Source organism: Oryzias latipes, chromosome 8 (assembly GCF_002234675.1).
Source record: "Oryzias latipes chromosome 8, ASM223467v1".
NCBI classification, from domain to species: domain Eukaryota; kingdom Metazoa; phylum Chordata; class Actinopteri; order Beloniformes; family Adrianichthyidae; genus Oryzias; species Oryzias latipes.
This window is the reverse complement of record NC_019866.2, coordinates 5,395,252-5,410,576: the sequence shown is the minus strand read 5'-3', so window position 1 is coordinate 5,410,576 and position 15,325 is coordinate 5,395,252. Positions and strand designations below refer to the sequence as shown.

General features: G+C 38.2%; 2 protein-coding genes and 1 long non-coding RNA gene across 6 annotated transcripts in view; 2 read left to right on the top strand and 1 right to left on the bottom strand.

Moving 5' to 3' along the window:
- Positions 1-398: 398 nt before the first annotated feature.
- LOC101157455 (60S ribosomal protein L19) lies at positions 399-2,706 on the bottom strand. Its single transcript, XM_004071268.4, has 6 exons — positions 2,468-2,706; positions 2,043-2,149; positions 1,712-1,834; positions 1,464-1,584; positions 1,164-1,274; positions 399-586 (listed from the first exon to the last, which is right to left on the bottom strand). Exons 1-6 carry the CDS (start codon positions 2,470-2,472, stop codon positions 463-465), a joined length of 591 nt encoding a protein of 196 aa, XP_004071316.3. The 5' UTR covers positions 2,473-2,706; the 3' UTR covers positions 399-462.
- LOC110015460 lies at positions 563-9,405 on the top strand. The gene is made up of 2 exons (XR_002290659.1): positions 563-668; positions 7,539-9,405. It is a non-coding gene; the product is annotated as an uncharacterized LOC110015460 (long non-coding RNA).
- Positions 9,406-9,638: 233 nt separating this feature from the next.
- The window catches only part of cacnb1 (calcium voltage-gated channel auxiliary subunit beta 1), a 33,679-nt gene continuing 27,992 nt past the window's right edge, over positions 9,639-15,325 (top strand). For all 4 annotated transcript variants that reach the window (XM_004071267.4, XM_011477915.3, XM_011477914.3 and 1 more), the window contains exons 1-2: positions 9,639-9,889; positions 13,983-14,069. In XM_004071267.4, the coding sequence (XP_004071315.1) occupies positions 9,800-9,889; positions 13,983-14,069 (177 nt within the window). In that variant the 5' untranslated portion in view covers positions 9,639-9,799. The remainder of the gene's footprint in view (positions 9,890-13,982; positions 14,070-15,325) is intronic.

Genomic DNA, 15,325 nt, shown 5'->3' with positions numbered 1-15,325 from the left:
CCACTTTTCAGTAGCAACAGCCTTCAAACTGATTTGATGCTGCGAGTCTGAACTGTCTCAAAACTGAACCAGTTCCATAGAACTGTTTTAGAAACAAGCCCTTGCTTAATAGTAACCACTTTCACGTCTGCGCACAATGCTGGGAAAATAAAATCTAGCTTTAACCCAAAAGAAATCTTCTTAAATCAATTTATCGCCCAGCTCTACGATTATCTGAAAACATATTTATAAAGGACTGTTTTTGCTGCGTTGATCTTATATACACTGATCAAAACGCTCAAGTTAACGCCGACTATTTAACTTAAATTTGTGGAATTCTATAGCCAATCAAATAAAAACTAAACCTAATGATGCCACATAAGTGTGTAAAGGAGTCAAAAAACAAGTCGGAGAGCCTGTTTGTGTCTTTATGTACACTTTTATTGTCAGCCCTTCACAGGAGGCTTCAAAGGCAGAGCCAGATCACTTCTTGACCTCCTCCTCCTTGGACAAGTTCTTGATGATCTCCTCCTTCTTGGCCAGGAGTCGCTCCTCTCTGCGCTTGCGGGCCTCTTTCGTCTTGGTTCGGCGAGCCTCCGCCTGGTCACTGCGCGACAGAACAAGAGTTCATCCAACATGCACACATCACAGAGCATCCTGCCTCTTCTTCAAGACCCACTCAGATGAAGGTAATTTTTTTTAACATGTTCTTATGGCATTTTTTGTGGCAAAATTGCAAATCTAAGTATTTCTTTATACAAGTTGATGTGAATCGGGAGCGGGCGAAAAAGGCCGTTTGTAAAAAAAAAAAAAAAAAAACTCATTTGTGAGGTCGAAAATATGCTGGGTGGGACACAAGCTCACTCCAAAACGGGAAGAGGGGGCGGGGTTGCTCTGTGCTAATGGTCCCCACCCACAGCTGAGAGGCGAATTTCTAATGAACTACTGCCACACTCTGCAGAAACGATGTACACAGGTTTTATGATATTTGCCTTAAAACTGCATAATCAGAATTAAAAGACCACTGGGAAGGAATTTACAAAAGATCCGAGTGGTACTTTTATCCTCATTTAAACATCAGATGCCATCAAAACAAACCAAAAGGGTCTAATATCTTAACTCTTATTCATTTTTTAAAGTGCCAGCTGTCTATTTCAGATGTCTGCACTGTATTGAAAACTTACGCCAGGAGCTTCTTGCGGGCTTTATCGGCCTTCAGCTTGTGAATGTGCTCCATAAGGATGCGCTTGTTCTTGAAGACGTTTCCCTTGGCCCTCAGGTAAAGGCTGTGGTACCTGAGACAGCAGGAGAGTAAACATACATTGAATGAATCCTCAAAAAGCTCCAAAGAGTATCGTGGGCTGAGTTTTATTGATTTAAGGTTTTCCCAAAAAAACAACAGCTCAATTGTCTTAAATTGAATAAAACATTGGCGCTTGGGGTGCAAAACCGCTGGATAAACAGACATCAGGTCTTTAACGTACATGTGCCTGTCGATTTTCTTTGACTCCCTGTAGCGGCGCAGCAAACGACGCAGGATCCTCATGCGGCGCATCCAGGACAGCTTCTCTGGCATGCGGGCGTTGGCCGTACCCTTTCTTTTACCTAATCAAAAGATTCAAGAGCATTTTGTCAGTGAACCGGCGACGGGCTCGTTTGAAGTTTCAACAGTTTTGTGGTTCTTCCGTGTCAGGAAGTCCTCCTTTCACCGTGACCCTCAACTCCAGCATACCGGTGCCCATGTGTCTTCCCTTGCGACGTGCCAGCGTGTTCTTGCGGCAGCGCGCTCGGGAGTGGACTGTAACGGGTTTCCGAATGATGAGGCCATCCTTCACCAGTTTCCGGATCTGCTGGCCTGCAATATGAACAAAAGTGAGTTACAGAAACTGGACCTGAAACACTAAAATCTAGAGAATGTGGGGTAAATACAAGACCAAGGATTAAGCAAACATTTGTTTTTACATCCATCTTACTTCAGATGAGTCTATGAAGTTTAGCATGAAATCACAGCCCTGAAACTACAAAAACACAGCTGCTTTTGGTCGGCTCCTTTAAAAGCTTACGGGAGTTGGCGTTGGCTATCTCATTGGTTTCATTGGGGTCCAGCCAGACCTTCTTCTTGCCGCAGCGCAGGACGCTGGAGGCCAGCCTCTTCTGGAGCCTGAGCATGCTGCAAAGAAAGCTCCGATTCAGGACTTAAAATTCACAATATGCTTTCCACGGTTATTTAAAGATCAACACAGATGGATGGCTGCTAGCTACGAAGCTAGCTACCGGCTAGCGGGATGCCAACATGGCCTTTCCGTCAGCTACATCGTGCTCCTCAAGAATCAGGTTTATTTGCGTGTTACGGGCTCTGAATAATTACGTGAAGTGTAAACACTTATTAGGGGAAAATTCACGTTTCACATGAGGGTTACAAATTCACAGGCAGTCCACTCTGACAGCTGAATTGTTGCTTTAATTGAGCACCAAACAACAATCCTACCTCATGGCTGCTACTTCAACGGGAAAAGGAACGCTGAACAGGCAGACCAGAGGGTACCATTTTGGGGGGAGGCCATTTGCTATGAAATTAACATTTAGGCACCACCAACAGGCTAAATTCCCAAATAGAGAAACAAAGTGTCGGTAAAATATTAAAAAGACAAACCCTCGGATGAATGATAAAAAACCGGAACTGATTTTTACGGATTACTTCTACAGCCGTCAACCCCCCCACCCTAATAATGGTACCAACCAAAACGGTGCATTATGGGTGCACCATCATTCTGCTGTTTAAACACAAGAGTGCAGTGTTGAGGCCAGACACAAATACTTTATTTGAAATAACAATGTACTTACATTGGAGTTTGGTTTTGAAGCAAGTAATTTTGAGTACAAAATAGCCAACTATGAATATTTAACTTGCACGAATTCGTTCCATTTTATGAATAAAAAAACGCACATTTATTGTAAAATGCAACATCCTCTGATTGTTGCAAATTGATTGATTGTACAATTAGAGTAGCATCAGCGACATTAATTGTGAACTAGGATATTTTGCACAGAGTGATAAAGCAGCACTTACGGTAGCACATAAACCTGTGTATTTTGAAACTTGAGTTTTTTTTTTTTATCTCTTATCTCATGAAAAAAGTAAATTAGCACATTCAGTAATACTAGTTAAATATTTAAATAATTTCTGCATAAACTCTTTAAAACGTGGTCAGTAGTACTGATTAAAATATCACTATTTTTAACATGAAAAATGCAACAATAATGTTTTTTAATCTGCACATCGATAGTTGTTTACAGTTTGCCTCATTTTAATGTTGACCTTGTTTGGTTTGCAAAAATCAAATTAATATACTTTACCTTTTCCTTCGCAACATTATAGTTTTATCAATACATCTGTTTGATAATTTACATTTTTTTATGCAAAACATGGGGTGCTACATTTGACATGAAAGAAGATTAGAGAAAAAAATCTGAAAGCTGATAGGGAATGCTCTGAGAAGTGAAAACACAACTTGATAATTTAAATGCATAGTAGTGCATGTAAAAAAAAAAAAACAGTAAAACCAAGTCATTTCTAAAATCTCAACAAAAAATAACAACCGATTGTTAAAAGGCAAACAAAAGCAGGTCTTTTGAATCTAGCAGAAAAGGTTGGCATAACATCTTTGGAGCATTTCAGCAAGAAGAAGTGGACACAGTGTTGGTGTGGTGGGTGGACACTCATGAAGACTCATAAAAATAGCCAATTGGTGGGTTACGACTTGATCAGCTACTCATTGACGTTGCCGTTGCTGCATCCTCGACCCCATTAAGTATGATACTCGTCACCATGGTGACGCAGTATTCTCACAGTGTGGGTGCATGAGGACCACTTGTAGGAGTTTTTTTCTTCAGGTAATTTTCAGAATTTTAAATAAACATGTCATCGCATGATAAAGCACTGAATCTTTGATGGTGTTTGCTCAGAAAAGGCTCAAAAAATGTAAAGGGATGAAGTTATTTTTATTTTTTGGGATTTGTGCTAAAAGTTTTTTTTTTTTGTTACAAACTTTGCGTCTTATGAAATGGACATTATGCCACACATAGAGATTTTCTATGCAGTGGGAAAAGATTTCAGCTTACCTACCCGTGAGCTGCAGGCTGCAATTTAATAAGTATATTTTTATTTTGAGCACATGATGCCAATAAACTGTAAACTCATTGCAAACTATTCCCAAACAAAATCGTTTTGGGTGATTGCACAATGCGCATCACAAAGGAGAGCAACAGCAGCTATTACCAGCCCAATAAATAATCAACATGTGATCTATCCTCCCTCCACTTTTCTAATAGTTCTTCATGGACCAAATTCACATTCTCACATGAGTGAATTAGTTCAATTTTATCGGCTAAGGATTTAAATTGGCACTGATTTTTTAGACCTATTGTGCATAATGGGTTAAGAGATCAAATCCTTTAATTTACCTTCTAGTATCCAAAAAGGCTACTTTGGTTTGTTCTTTTCAAGCTTTCCCATACTTCCCATCATTACTTTATTTACACTCTTTCCTGCTAACTTACAGCCACTCACACCCCAACCTAACATTACCGCTGCAACAGAAATGGAGAGCAATATTGGAGCTGTACCAGCCCTGCAGTTTGAGCCAGATGTCCGCTCAGAAGAGGAAAACAAAGACATACAAGCATATGGAATTACGTTTCTTCGATACAATCATTTATTTGTCTCCAAGTGGATGCATCAGTTGGTCAAAAGGCTCCTGTAATCACAGAGTAGATGAATAGTGGATGCATCAGAATTCATGTCAGAGATGTTCCTCTATTTATTCCACAAAGCAGACAAAGATCATTGAAAAATCCCTGTTAATAAGAAGAAAAATCAAACAGTAAATGTGCAACGGGGATGTTAATACTTGGGGAGAGCTTTATCTTTGATCAGTTCAAGCAGATCTAATAAAGAGCATCATCGACAGTGTAAACACCAAATAGGGCCGTTATATATCGAAGACAGTAATCGCTGACTCACTCCACTCAGTTACCTCGGGCAACAAGAGATGAAAAAGAAACAAACAAAGCCGTCGACCTGAAACTCTTTTCTCTCTGTGGATTTCTTGGAAGAGAACCGGCTTGCTGCTGAAGAGGAGACTGGTGTCAGAATTGAAACTTATTTTAAAAAGTTTATTAAAAAGGCCTCCTCCTGCTTGTCCTCTAGAAATATGAGCTGAGGGTGATTCTGATGGCGTTCAGAGCTACAGTTCAGTCCCAGCGTCACACCGACAACTCTTTGCTCCAACTGTGTGGGTAATCTCTGCTGTGAGTGAGTCATAGAGAGGTGGATACATCAGCTTTTCAATTTAATGAGGATTTACTTAATCTAAATGACATTGATGTCCACTCAACATGAGGTTATGATGTCATTTACCTTGCTGTGGATTTATTCCTCAACCTCGAACCCGCATTATATCAACACTTTTACAAAGAAAAGTAGACTTTTTTATTGATTTGACTACAAATATATGATTACGAGATTCCGTTTCAACAGAATTAAACTATAGATGAAGGATTAATGTGTTGTTAAATCAAGCCACCCTGTTAGTTTCAGCGCCCGTTCCATTTTGTTGTGGCTCATACCAAGAAGGTAAAACAATGTGATATCTACCTTGATTCAGATTATGTTTTAGATCATAGATCACCTCATTGAAGTCCCACTCTGACCATCTTTTGATCTATTTTAAAAGCGTTCCCAGAGGTCTCTCAGCCACGTTGTTTTTTTTTTTTGTTTTTTTTTGCAAAAACCAAAAAAGTCAATTTCTAGGAAATAGTGTCTGTTGACTGACAGTAGTTCATTGGAAATTCACCTCTGAGTTGAGGACGAGACCAAGCCGCAGACCCTCTTCCCCTCCTCGATGCTGAGATCTCTCTGTGTACGCGCTCTCCCACTAGTTTACAGCTCCTCCCACCCCCCCAACAACCTCTAAATCTGCAAGTGGATGCATCAGAATGGACCGAAAGAGGGAGGTTGTGGTCCTCCCAGCGTATTTTGGACGTCACAAATACGCTCTCTTTCAAACGGCGTTTTTACATCTGCTCCAGATTCCCAAGGTTTTGAATGAATAAATATTCAGAAATGAAAATGTAAGGTTAATTTTCTTTATTTTATGTCTTCTATCATCAGAAATATGGCTGTTACAGACCAAACCAAAAAACAGAATTTTCATCGGGTCTTCAACTCTTTAACAAAAGCGCTTTAGCTCCCATGTCTACAATTTTTTGACTGCCATAATTTCTTAACATTTTTTCGAAATTGACGTAATTCCAGTGGATACTAATGAAGAGAAAAAACAGATTTGTGCTGATATGAAACACTTTACAGTAGTGAAGTGTTTAAGCAATCGACATAAATCAGCTGATTCTGTCAGGGAGAAACAAGGCTTATGTAAGGTGTTGCATTTCGGTGCAAAGCGTCAGTATCATCTGATTCACATTGATCACGTGAACAGCCAAAGATTTATGCTACATCAAAGGGTGTGTTTTATGTTGGAGTCTCCGGTGACAGCTCTGGTGTCAAAGGGTTAAAACCAGACAAACCAAGGCAATCACATATCATGACACTTTCTCCACAACATTTTGCTTTCCAGTGTTTTTGTTGTGAGGCGCTGCAAATCCTGTTTTTCTATCACGGCGACATTATAAATGACTTTTACTATTACAGATTTTCTGTAATACTTTTTATTCACTGGATTTTACAAATTTATACCAAAAATGTTCTTTTTAAAGGCAGCATTTTATCATTGTTTTAAATTATAACATCATTTTAAATCAAATTTTCCAGCTTTCTGCAGTTCTTTATTGTTCCAGACCAAACAGTAACATTTTTACAAACAGTATGTATTCATTTCATCATGGTTGTTTTGAGAGCAAGTTGCTGCTCACAGCAGTGGAGTGTGGGAAATTGATGCCAGCTGATTTATCCGATAGTCCTCCACGACGGCTCAGAGGCTTATGATCCGGCTGCTGGTTGGAGGGACATTGTTTCCTGCATAGTACAGCAGGAGATAAGCCGGCCTTATTGTTCATGATTCAGTGAGCCTGCTCTCTAAAAGAAACCAATAGGATCAACAAGAAAATACAGATAGAAATGCTTGAAACATAAAAAAGTGGAGGTCATCAAAGGTAAACCTTAGGACTTCAGAAGATGTTAAAATAAATTCCAACAAACAAATTCATGGCGTTCAGGGGAACAAGCCATCTGGCTGGAACAGAAGTGATGAAGCGACAGTGGAAATCACTCATGATGGATTGTGGATGAGGCTCAGGTGTGTTGCTGCCCCCCAAAACGCCTGCTTCCAATGACACCAGGAGGGAAACAAAATCAGAGGACACGAATGTTTAACGTTCGATGAAAACCCTTCTGTTTTACACTCAAAAGCACAAAACGCCACACAAAAAAAACAAAATCAATGAAAGCATCATCAAATGTTTCGATTATTGCAATCAACTGGTGATCGTGTTATTTAATTGTGGGTTTGTTTTGATTCATTATTGGTCTCTGGTCTGTGCAGCAGGATAAACAAAATCCTGAAGATGAACTGACTCCATGTGCAGCAGCCTTCAGCCTTCATCACTGGAGCTCTGCTGCTCCCTCATCACTCAGTACGGGAAGGTGGGGTCTATCCATCGGGGCGTGGACCATGACTACCAGCTGGAGTCGGCTGAGCGCAAATAAGATTCAGAAATGGTGTCAAGTCAAATGAAAGCCCCACCAACACACAGGAAGTACGGACGTGCAACCTTCAAAATAAAGGCATGCAGGACGGCTTCACCAACAAAGCCTTCTTTCTTTTCCTGTTCCATGCAAAGTCATAGATATGCTAAGATAAAGAAATAGAGTTGAACATAAAGAGGTTGCGAAGAAGTGTAGACAAAAACAATGGTAGTTGCAGCTGAGAAAACTTGCAGAAATAAAATGAAAATAAAAAACAATGTCAAAATCTCAAAAAGTCATCTTACATCAATTACAGCTTGAAGATTTCTGTGTTCACAAATGGCCTTTTAGTCTGCAGAGAACTCATGTTACATCATAATATTCAGAAGTGCATTTGTGGTTCAGCCACTTTTGATTTCTTGCAATTAGTGATGAACTGGTTTAAAAACAAATTACATTCGAAAAATTAGAGGAAGTGAAGTTTATGGTCAGCTAGGCAGCCGGTACCATGCAAATGCCAAAAGTTCACCTGAAAGCAGATTTTTTAATTAAAACTATCTTTTTCAGTAGAAATTACCAAACCTTGAAAATGTCTAACCTACAGAATTAAAAATCTGATTCAGTAAAGCTGTTTCACATGACGGCTCTTCGATTGAATCACGTCAACTGTGTACCCGGTGTTTGCCCAGAAGTGGCTGGGATAGGCTCCAGCAACCCCTTGACCCTGAAAGACATTTTGCTGGTTTTAAAATGGATTAAAAGGTGTTTCAGTTGAATTTTGTCGAAGAAAATAAAAAAAAAAGTACTATGATTCTGCATCTTAGCAATAAGTAGTAAACTTGAAGTTGATTTTCTTATGTATACTGAAGTATAAATAAAGCAAGTCTACTATAGACATGTATGTATAGTTTAGGATGTATACTAACTTAATACTACTTCAGACCAAATTGGAAGATTTTTTGTTAAACACGGATAATACATAAAAAGCAAACTTCAAGTATACTGCCTCACTTTTAGTATAGACTAAATACTCAGACTAGGAGACTTTAATATACTATTTTTCTGCTAGGGGTTGCTACAGTGAATCACCTGCCAGTTTGTGATTCACACATTTGATTTGGCTTTAAATTTAGGGGTCAAATGGTGTCAATCCTCCGCACTTAGGACCAGCACATAAAAAGCACTGAATTGTACAGCCTTATGGCTGCATTAAAGTTAACCGCAATGCTAACACTCTGATCAAGGCTAGATTGTTTCTGTAAATAAGTAGAAAAAATAATTAATGTGAACTTTCTGGTGTTTCTAAGCATTTAAAAGTTAACTTTTGAATAAAGCCATGTCCTCTTTTTTACATTTTTTGACAACAATGGGATTTTAACGAATCTGGAAGAAAATTGGTCATAAATAAATAATGTGCGAAATGCAACAGAAGGAGCCAAGCTAAGAGTTGTGGTTTTTCATCTGAAATTTGTAGAAAAAGGGTGCAGAATTTTGTTTTTGTTTTTTAAAGAATCTTGTTTTAAACCATCTCTGTGATGAAGCAATTAGTGATGATGCTTATCTACCTCAGCAGATAGAATAATGTCACAAGCCTTGCATAACCAACACATTCATATTTTTTGTTTTATTTTATTAATATCATTATTGTTATTAGCACTGATATGATTACAGCTTTCAATCTCATTGTTCCTGCAAACAGTGACAATAAAGGCATCTGTTCACAATCCTTTTCTTTTAAATCCATTTGGATTTTTTTGACATTAAACTCAGAATATCACATTATTTTGGGACAAACACATAATTACTGTTTCTTAAAGTAAATAAATACCCGTTTACACAAAGCAACTATAACCACTATATTCCAAAGAATTTTATTTTTTGACCACCGGCTGCGCGTTTGCGTCATGACGCACACTTGACAAACGTGCCGAAGCTCGGTGCGCCTGTGTGTAATGCTATAGGCTGGAGGGAGGCAGCTGTTGCCATTATTTTATCCGCCAGCTCAGATACATCAGCGGCTTCACCCTTCCTGGAGAGGAAAAAAAAAAGATGAGACTTTCACCATCATCATAGACAAACAGCACTGAAAGAAATTTATCCAGAAAAAAGTGATATCAAATGGTACAGAAAAGTAGTATGTCCAGGACGCCTTCGACCTCAACCCAGGAGATCCAAATGGACATGTTTGACCATCATCCACATACGCAGGTAAGACCACAAGATCGTCCGATGTGAGGTGAAAAGAAGAAAAAAAACCTCATAAATATCAGTTTTATGGTATGAAAAAAGAGAAATGTGTGTTTTGACCACAATAGGTCCGTTTTAACTTCTAGAGATTAACAGGTTGTTCGGCTGTGGAAGTCTGAAACGACGGAAGCTGCGCGTCAGATGTGGCAAAAACGAAATGTTTTCACTGTTTTGACTCTTTTATTTTTCATCATTGTTCTGAATATCATAGTTCGCGTGTGTTTTGCGCAGTTGTGTAATCAAACAAGGCTCAAACGCTGTCCAATAGAGCCACACCTTTGTTTAAGTAACCTGCAATTAAAGAGCTTCCGCCCTCGAGAAGAGTTAAGATAATATTTATAGAAGGGACATTTGATGGCTCAAACAATAATATCTGTCAAGAAGTATTAACTTATTCGTTTTAGTATATGGAATCTATTTTTACACACTGGAAACTTTTTAAAAATACTTTTAAATATTCTCTAAATGCTTGTGTCTCCTCTTATGATCCTGTCAGTCTGCAGAACCTCTTACCCACAGTGGTGATTTGAATGCAGTGTGTGTACTGTGGGCATGTGTACTCCTAACTCTTTAAATCCAGAAAAAAAATGAAGATGAAAATATCTAGAACAAACATGCCCACGCTGAGCTCAGTCATTGTCTCTCTAGAGAAGAAAAATAATGGAAAAAAGCAACAAAAAACACCTCACAGAGACGAGTGTTATTCAAATCATGCCAAGTCCTGCTCTCTCCTCTTTACTCCCACTCCTTTCAGCTCCCTCTTATCTTGTTTCCTTGCTCCTCCGAGTGTCCCGCTCTGTTCATTCTGCTCTCTACATCTCACCTCGGCGTGTCTGTTTTTAGACATCTTTTTCTGCTGAGAGGATTTGGTGGAAAACAGATGGACAGCTCTTTGTTGAGCCCAGGCATAAGGGGTCTGTGTGTGAGCGTCCAGCCCCTCTGATTGATCAAATCTCTGCTGTTTGGAGACGAGCAAATAAAAAAAACAAAAACAAACGTGGTTTTGGCATTGAGGAGGAGACGGCCTGACTTCTTTGCCACGAGAAAAAACCATATATGGACGAGTCGAGGACTCATCCCAATTCAGCGCTTGGGGGTAACTTAGATTAAAGATCATGTCTGCTGAGTGCAGACGGTCAGATTGCAGATCAGCTTTAGAGTCTGTGAGCTAAATAATTTAGAGGATTCTCCTTAAAAAAATGTCTCACTTCTAAGTTATGATGCTGTGCGCCCTGCCACCCATTGCCTTCTCAGTTTCGCGCCTCTCTGCTGACACGCCCTCTTTAATTTATACTCTTAATCTGGGAGGATGTTTACCAACAGGAAGCCTCCCTTCCTTACTTCCTCTGGCATTTCTCTGCCCTTTTCCGACAGGAACCTGCTCCGAACGGTGCCACACATCCTCCTAAACTGGTGTGCTTGCTCCTCCACTGCAACTTCTAATAAACCATACTTTTAATGATTGTCTTATAAACGTTGGGTTGGAGCTTCATGGATCTTCATCCTAATGGTTCTTCAGATTGAATATACGTCACTTTTGTTGAATTATGCAGCAGGGGAAGCCATCCAGACAATCTGTGTGCCCAAACAAGTTTAGAATTGCAACAAATCGGTTTAAGTCAGGCTTTAGCCTTCTAACAGTGATCTTTGCAAATGAAATTAACTTTATTTGTACAAAGTATCACTTTCAGTGTCATTGACATAAGTTGTCAGGCAACATATGTCAAAAAATATTTTGGATTTTTAGAATAAAGGTGTATTTTAAGTCACTTGAATTGTCTGGACCATTCTAAGCCAGACTGTTCTGTTCCCTATTGCTCGGTGGAAATGAGGCTCAAATGTCCAGTATTAGTCTCAGTAACAATAATAAGAAGAAAAGAAAAAAGTCAAACGTATCCACGATTTTTTTAATTTTTGTATTTAAGATCAGTTTTAAATGTACGCAAATAAAGAAATCTGGCTAATCCGAGTTTAGTCGCTCTAGCTGTACTTTAAAAATGTCAAGGTAAGGAACCAACAGATCAAATAACAAAAACAAATAATAACTGTAAGAAAACACCATTCTAATATTAACAGTGTGAAATAGAAAGACTCCCTTTTTATTTAAGAAATTAGAACAAAGACTGTGTTCCTAGGAATATTTGATCTTCTTCCAGCATTTATTATTCTTTTTGTTTTGTTTTTTGTGGGAAATAATTTCAAATTGAGGCACATCAGGAGTGGAGCTTCTGAAGACCACTATGCACTGTAAGATTCTTACTTCAGCTTACAGTTACAGAGGACAATACAGGAACAGAGAGCAGTTGGTGGGGAAAAAATAAAGATGCATTCATGCAGGAAGTGAAGCTGGATTTACGTGTGAGCAGTTATCAAGGGGGAAACAGAAGGAATAATACCAAAAGATAACTGAAAACTGGAGGCAGAATGAGACAAAGATGCACCAAAAAGCCGTGGAGGAATAGAAATATTCCTTAAGCTTTTTGTGGTTAGGATCTGTATTTTAAACTGTTCATCAGTTCCAGTGCAAGATTCTACAAAACTGTAAAGCAGTTTTGCTAAAATTTTTCCAACTTTAGATCAGAAAAACTTAGATCGAGCAGCAGCTACAGACTATAGATATCGTATTTATTGCAGTGCTTTGATACAACAGAACCCCATCAATTTCAATAACAGACCTGAAGATGACCGATGATTTGTCCATAAAATGTTCTGTTAAAAAAACTCTTCATGCAGGAGATAAAAGGTGTTTTTAAAGATCGTTGGACACCTTTTTCAGTCCGTGTAGGTGGACAGATTTGCAACAGAGATGTCATGCTCTATTTTTGTATCCGGGCAGTCAAAAGTACAGTTGCCCGTGAGCATGTTTGACAATGCATCATCGCCTATATTCTGTCTAATGTTAAAAACTACAAATCAAACTTACAAAAAAACTGCTTTTGCTGTTGGATGAAAGTCAGTTTTTACTTTATACGCATTCTTGATTCGATTTGAATGGTTTATTTCAAGCAATCAAAGCAAGAATAATGCACAAAACGATACAATCGGCAGTCATACATTCGTACAAAGACATATCAAACTTTTAATAATTAGACATTAAATTAAAGATTGCTTGAAAGGGAGTGGAAGGAAGCGAACTTATAAAATCCCACCCCTGTTCTACAGTAATCATTTTCATTACATGCTTTAGCATTATCTGGGATTCTCTCCCAGCAAAAGTCATTAAAAGGCCATTAAAAGTAGTCGGTATGTAGTTTACTGAAATATCATAGCTTTCAGATGAATGCATTCAAGTAGATGTTGGACTGTTTTCTGAGGTTTTTGGAGTGTTTCTCCTTTATCTGTTCACCCTGAGAGCCTCTTTGCTGCTGTCGCTCTCTGCCTTTGCTCCATCAGGTCATGTTTGTTTAAATGTAGGTGGGACAGCTTTGGTGGCTTTACTGAGCGTCACATGATATAAAGGAAAAACACAGAGTCCAGGATGATCTATTTTGTGAAAAATAAATGTGATATGAGGGTTTTCCTCTGGACCTAGATAGACATAATGGGCTATCTGGATAGACCTCTTGATCTGCTCTAGTGGGCCATAACCCCCCATACTTAAAATGAAAAATGTGCTTTATATGGTTTAACTAGTGAAATTCTATGCCAGCAATTCTCTTCTCACCTGCTGACTGCCAGAAAATTTGATTATTTGTTATTTTGTAACCATGACAATGTGGGCTCATAATGCAATGTGGGACTCTGCCCAGTGTGGATGGATGAGCCATTTGCCTGAGGTCTGCCAATCAGATTACAAAGTCCCGGTTTGCATCGGGACATAAAAAATGACAATGTTCATGGACACAGTGGGCATATTTTCTCTGATCCACTTCCTCTGTGGTCTGGCTCTCTTGCTGCTCTGTCCCCGGCTCAATCTGACAGCTGATTGCGCTCCAAAGCCGGCACAAGTGCTCTCTTCCAGAGATGGAGATTTCTGAGAAATGTGTCGGTGTAGTTGTTGCAAATTTACAGCTTTAGGCTCAGTTTTTTCTTTTGTCTTTCTTCTTACTTTCAGGGAAAATACGCCAAGAGAAAGAGTCGGTTTAAGCGCTCGGATGGGAGCACCTCCTCTGACACCACCTCCAACAGCTTTGTGCGACAGGTAAAATTTATTGAAAGTTAAAAAAACAAAAATATTAAATGCTTTTATGTTTTAGTTTTTGGGGCAAAACTTAAATACAATTTAGAAATCTACAAAAGATTTTTCACATTTTTAAGTTCCATTAAAAAGAAAAACTTGATATAACAAATACAATGTATTTGTGTATTAATTTTTAAAAAAAATTGGAAATAAAACTGTCCAAAAAGTTGTCATTCTGATTTATAGTGCATCAGTTATTCAGCATTTGTGGGTTTCAGTAATTTTTTGTATAAACTGACATTAAAGTCCTACTCTGATCGTCTTTTGGGCTATTTTTAAATCAGTGGTCTTTCATAATATAGTTATGCATTTTTTAGCACAAAAGAAAAATACAACTGTCATTAACTAGGACATACTATCATCATTTTGATAAAGAAATACTCAGAAATGCAATTTTGAGCTTAATTTTCCTAACATAAGTCTTCCATCATCAGAAAAATGTCACAAGAACATGTTAAAAACCAGATTTTCATTGTAGTGGGTTTGTAACACTCTATAAATAAGCAGCAAGTGTTCAAAACAAGATTACTTAGGAATCAGAAGATTTTGGCTTCTTTGACTACTTTATTTTATAAATGCAAATATACATCTGTATATTTATAAATATTTTATTCCCTTGAAAAACTGACATTTTTATAATCTAATAAAAGTTCAGCTTGAATCAAAAGGTCTCTGCTGAACTTTAACAGAGGGAAAAAATTGGATTACGTTGCTAAATTTCCAACTTTTATTAAGATCTCTAATATATGTTACACCTTTACTGTTAGTTAGTCTCTGTGAAAAATGGACAAATGTACATAAAAGGCCAACACAGATTTTATTTTTTCCCACCATTTTAAACAGATTAGTACTTAATTGTTTATTTTCCATATACATTTAGTTTTTACATTTAGTTTAGTTTTGTTCAAAACTGCTGCTTATTTTAAGTTTTTTTTTTTTTAATATTGCTGATCACCCTTCAAACCATTACGATGATTGCATCTTTAAAAGCATTTAAAGGTCTCAACCGTACTTCACAACACAGTAAAAACAAAAACGTATTCTCCGTTTTGTGAAGTTTTGTTCCTCTGATATTTTCTGTTGTCACTGTTGAGTGTTTCTGTGTCCCTTATTTCATTTTCAGCACAAACCTTTTGTTTGTCGTCTCTTTTGAGATCGATGCGTCTCTTTTCTCTTTGCCTGTTAGCGTCTTGGGCCTTCCACTGACTAAACCCCTT

Bases quoted from the DNA above. Each gene is read 5' to 3' on its own strand.
- LOC101157455 (XM_004071268.4), bottom strand. The intron at 1,835-2,042 runs GTAAGCTTTTAA...TTCATATTGCAG, and splicing joins GATAGCCAACGCCAACTCCC to GCCAGCAGATCCGGAAACTG. The intron at 587-1,163 runs GTAAGTTTTCAA...TCTGTCGCGCAG, and splicing joins GCCCGCAAGAAGCTCCTGGC to TGACCAGGCGGAGGCTCGCC.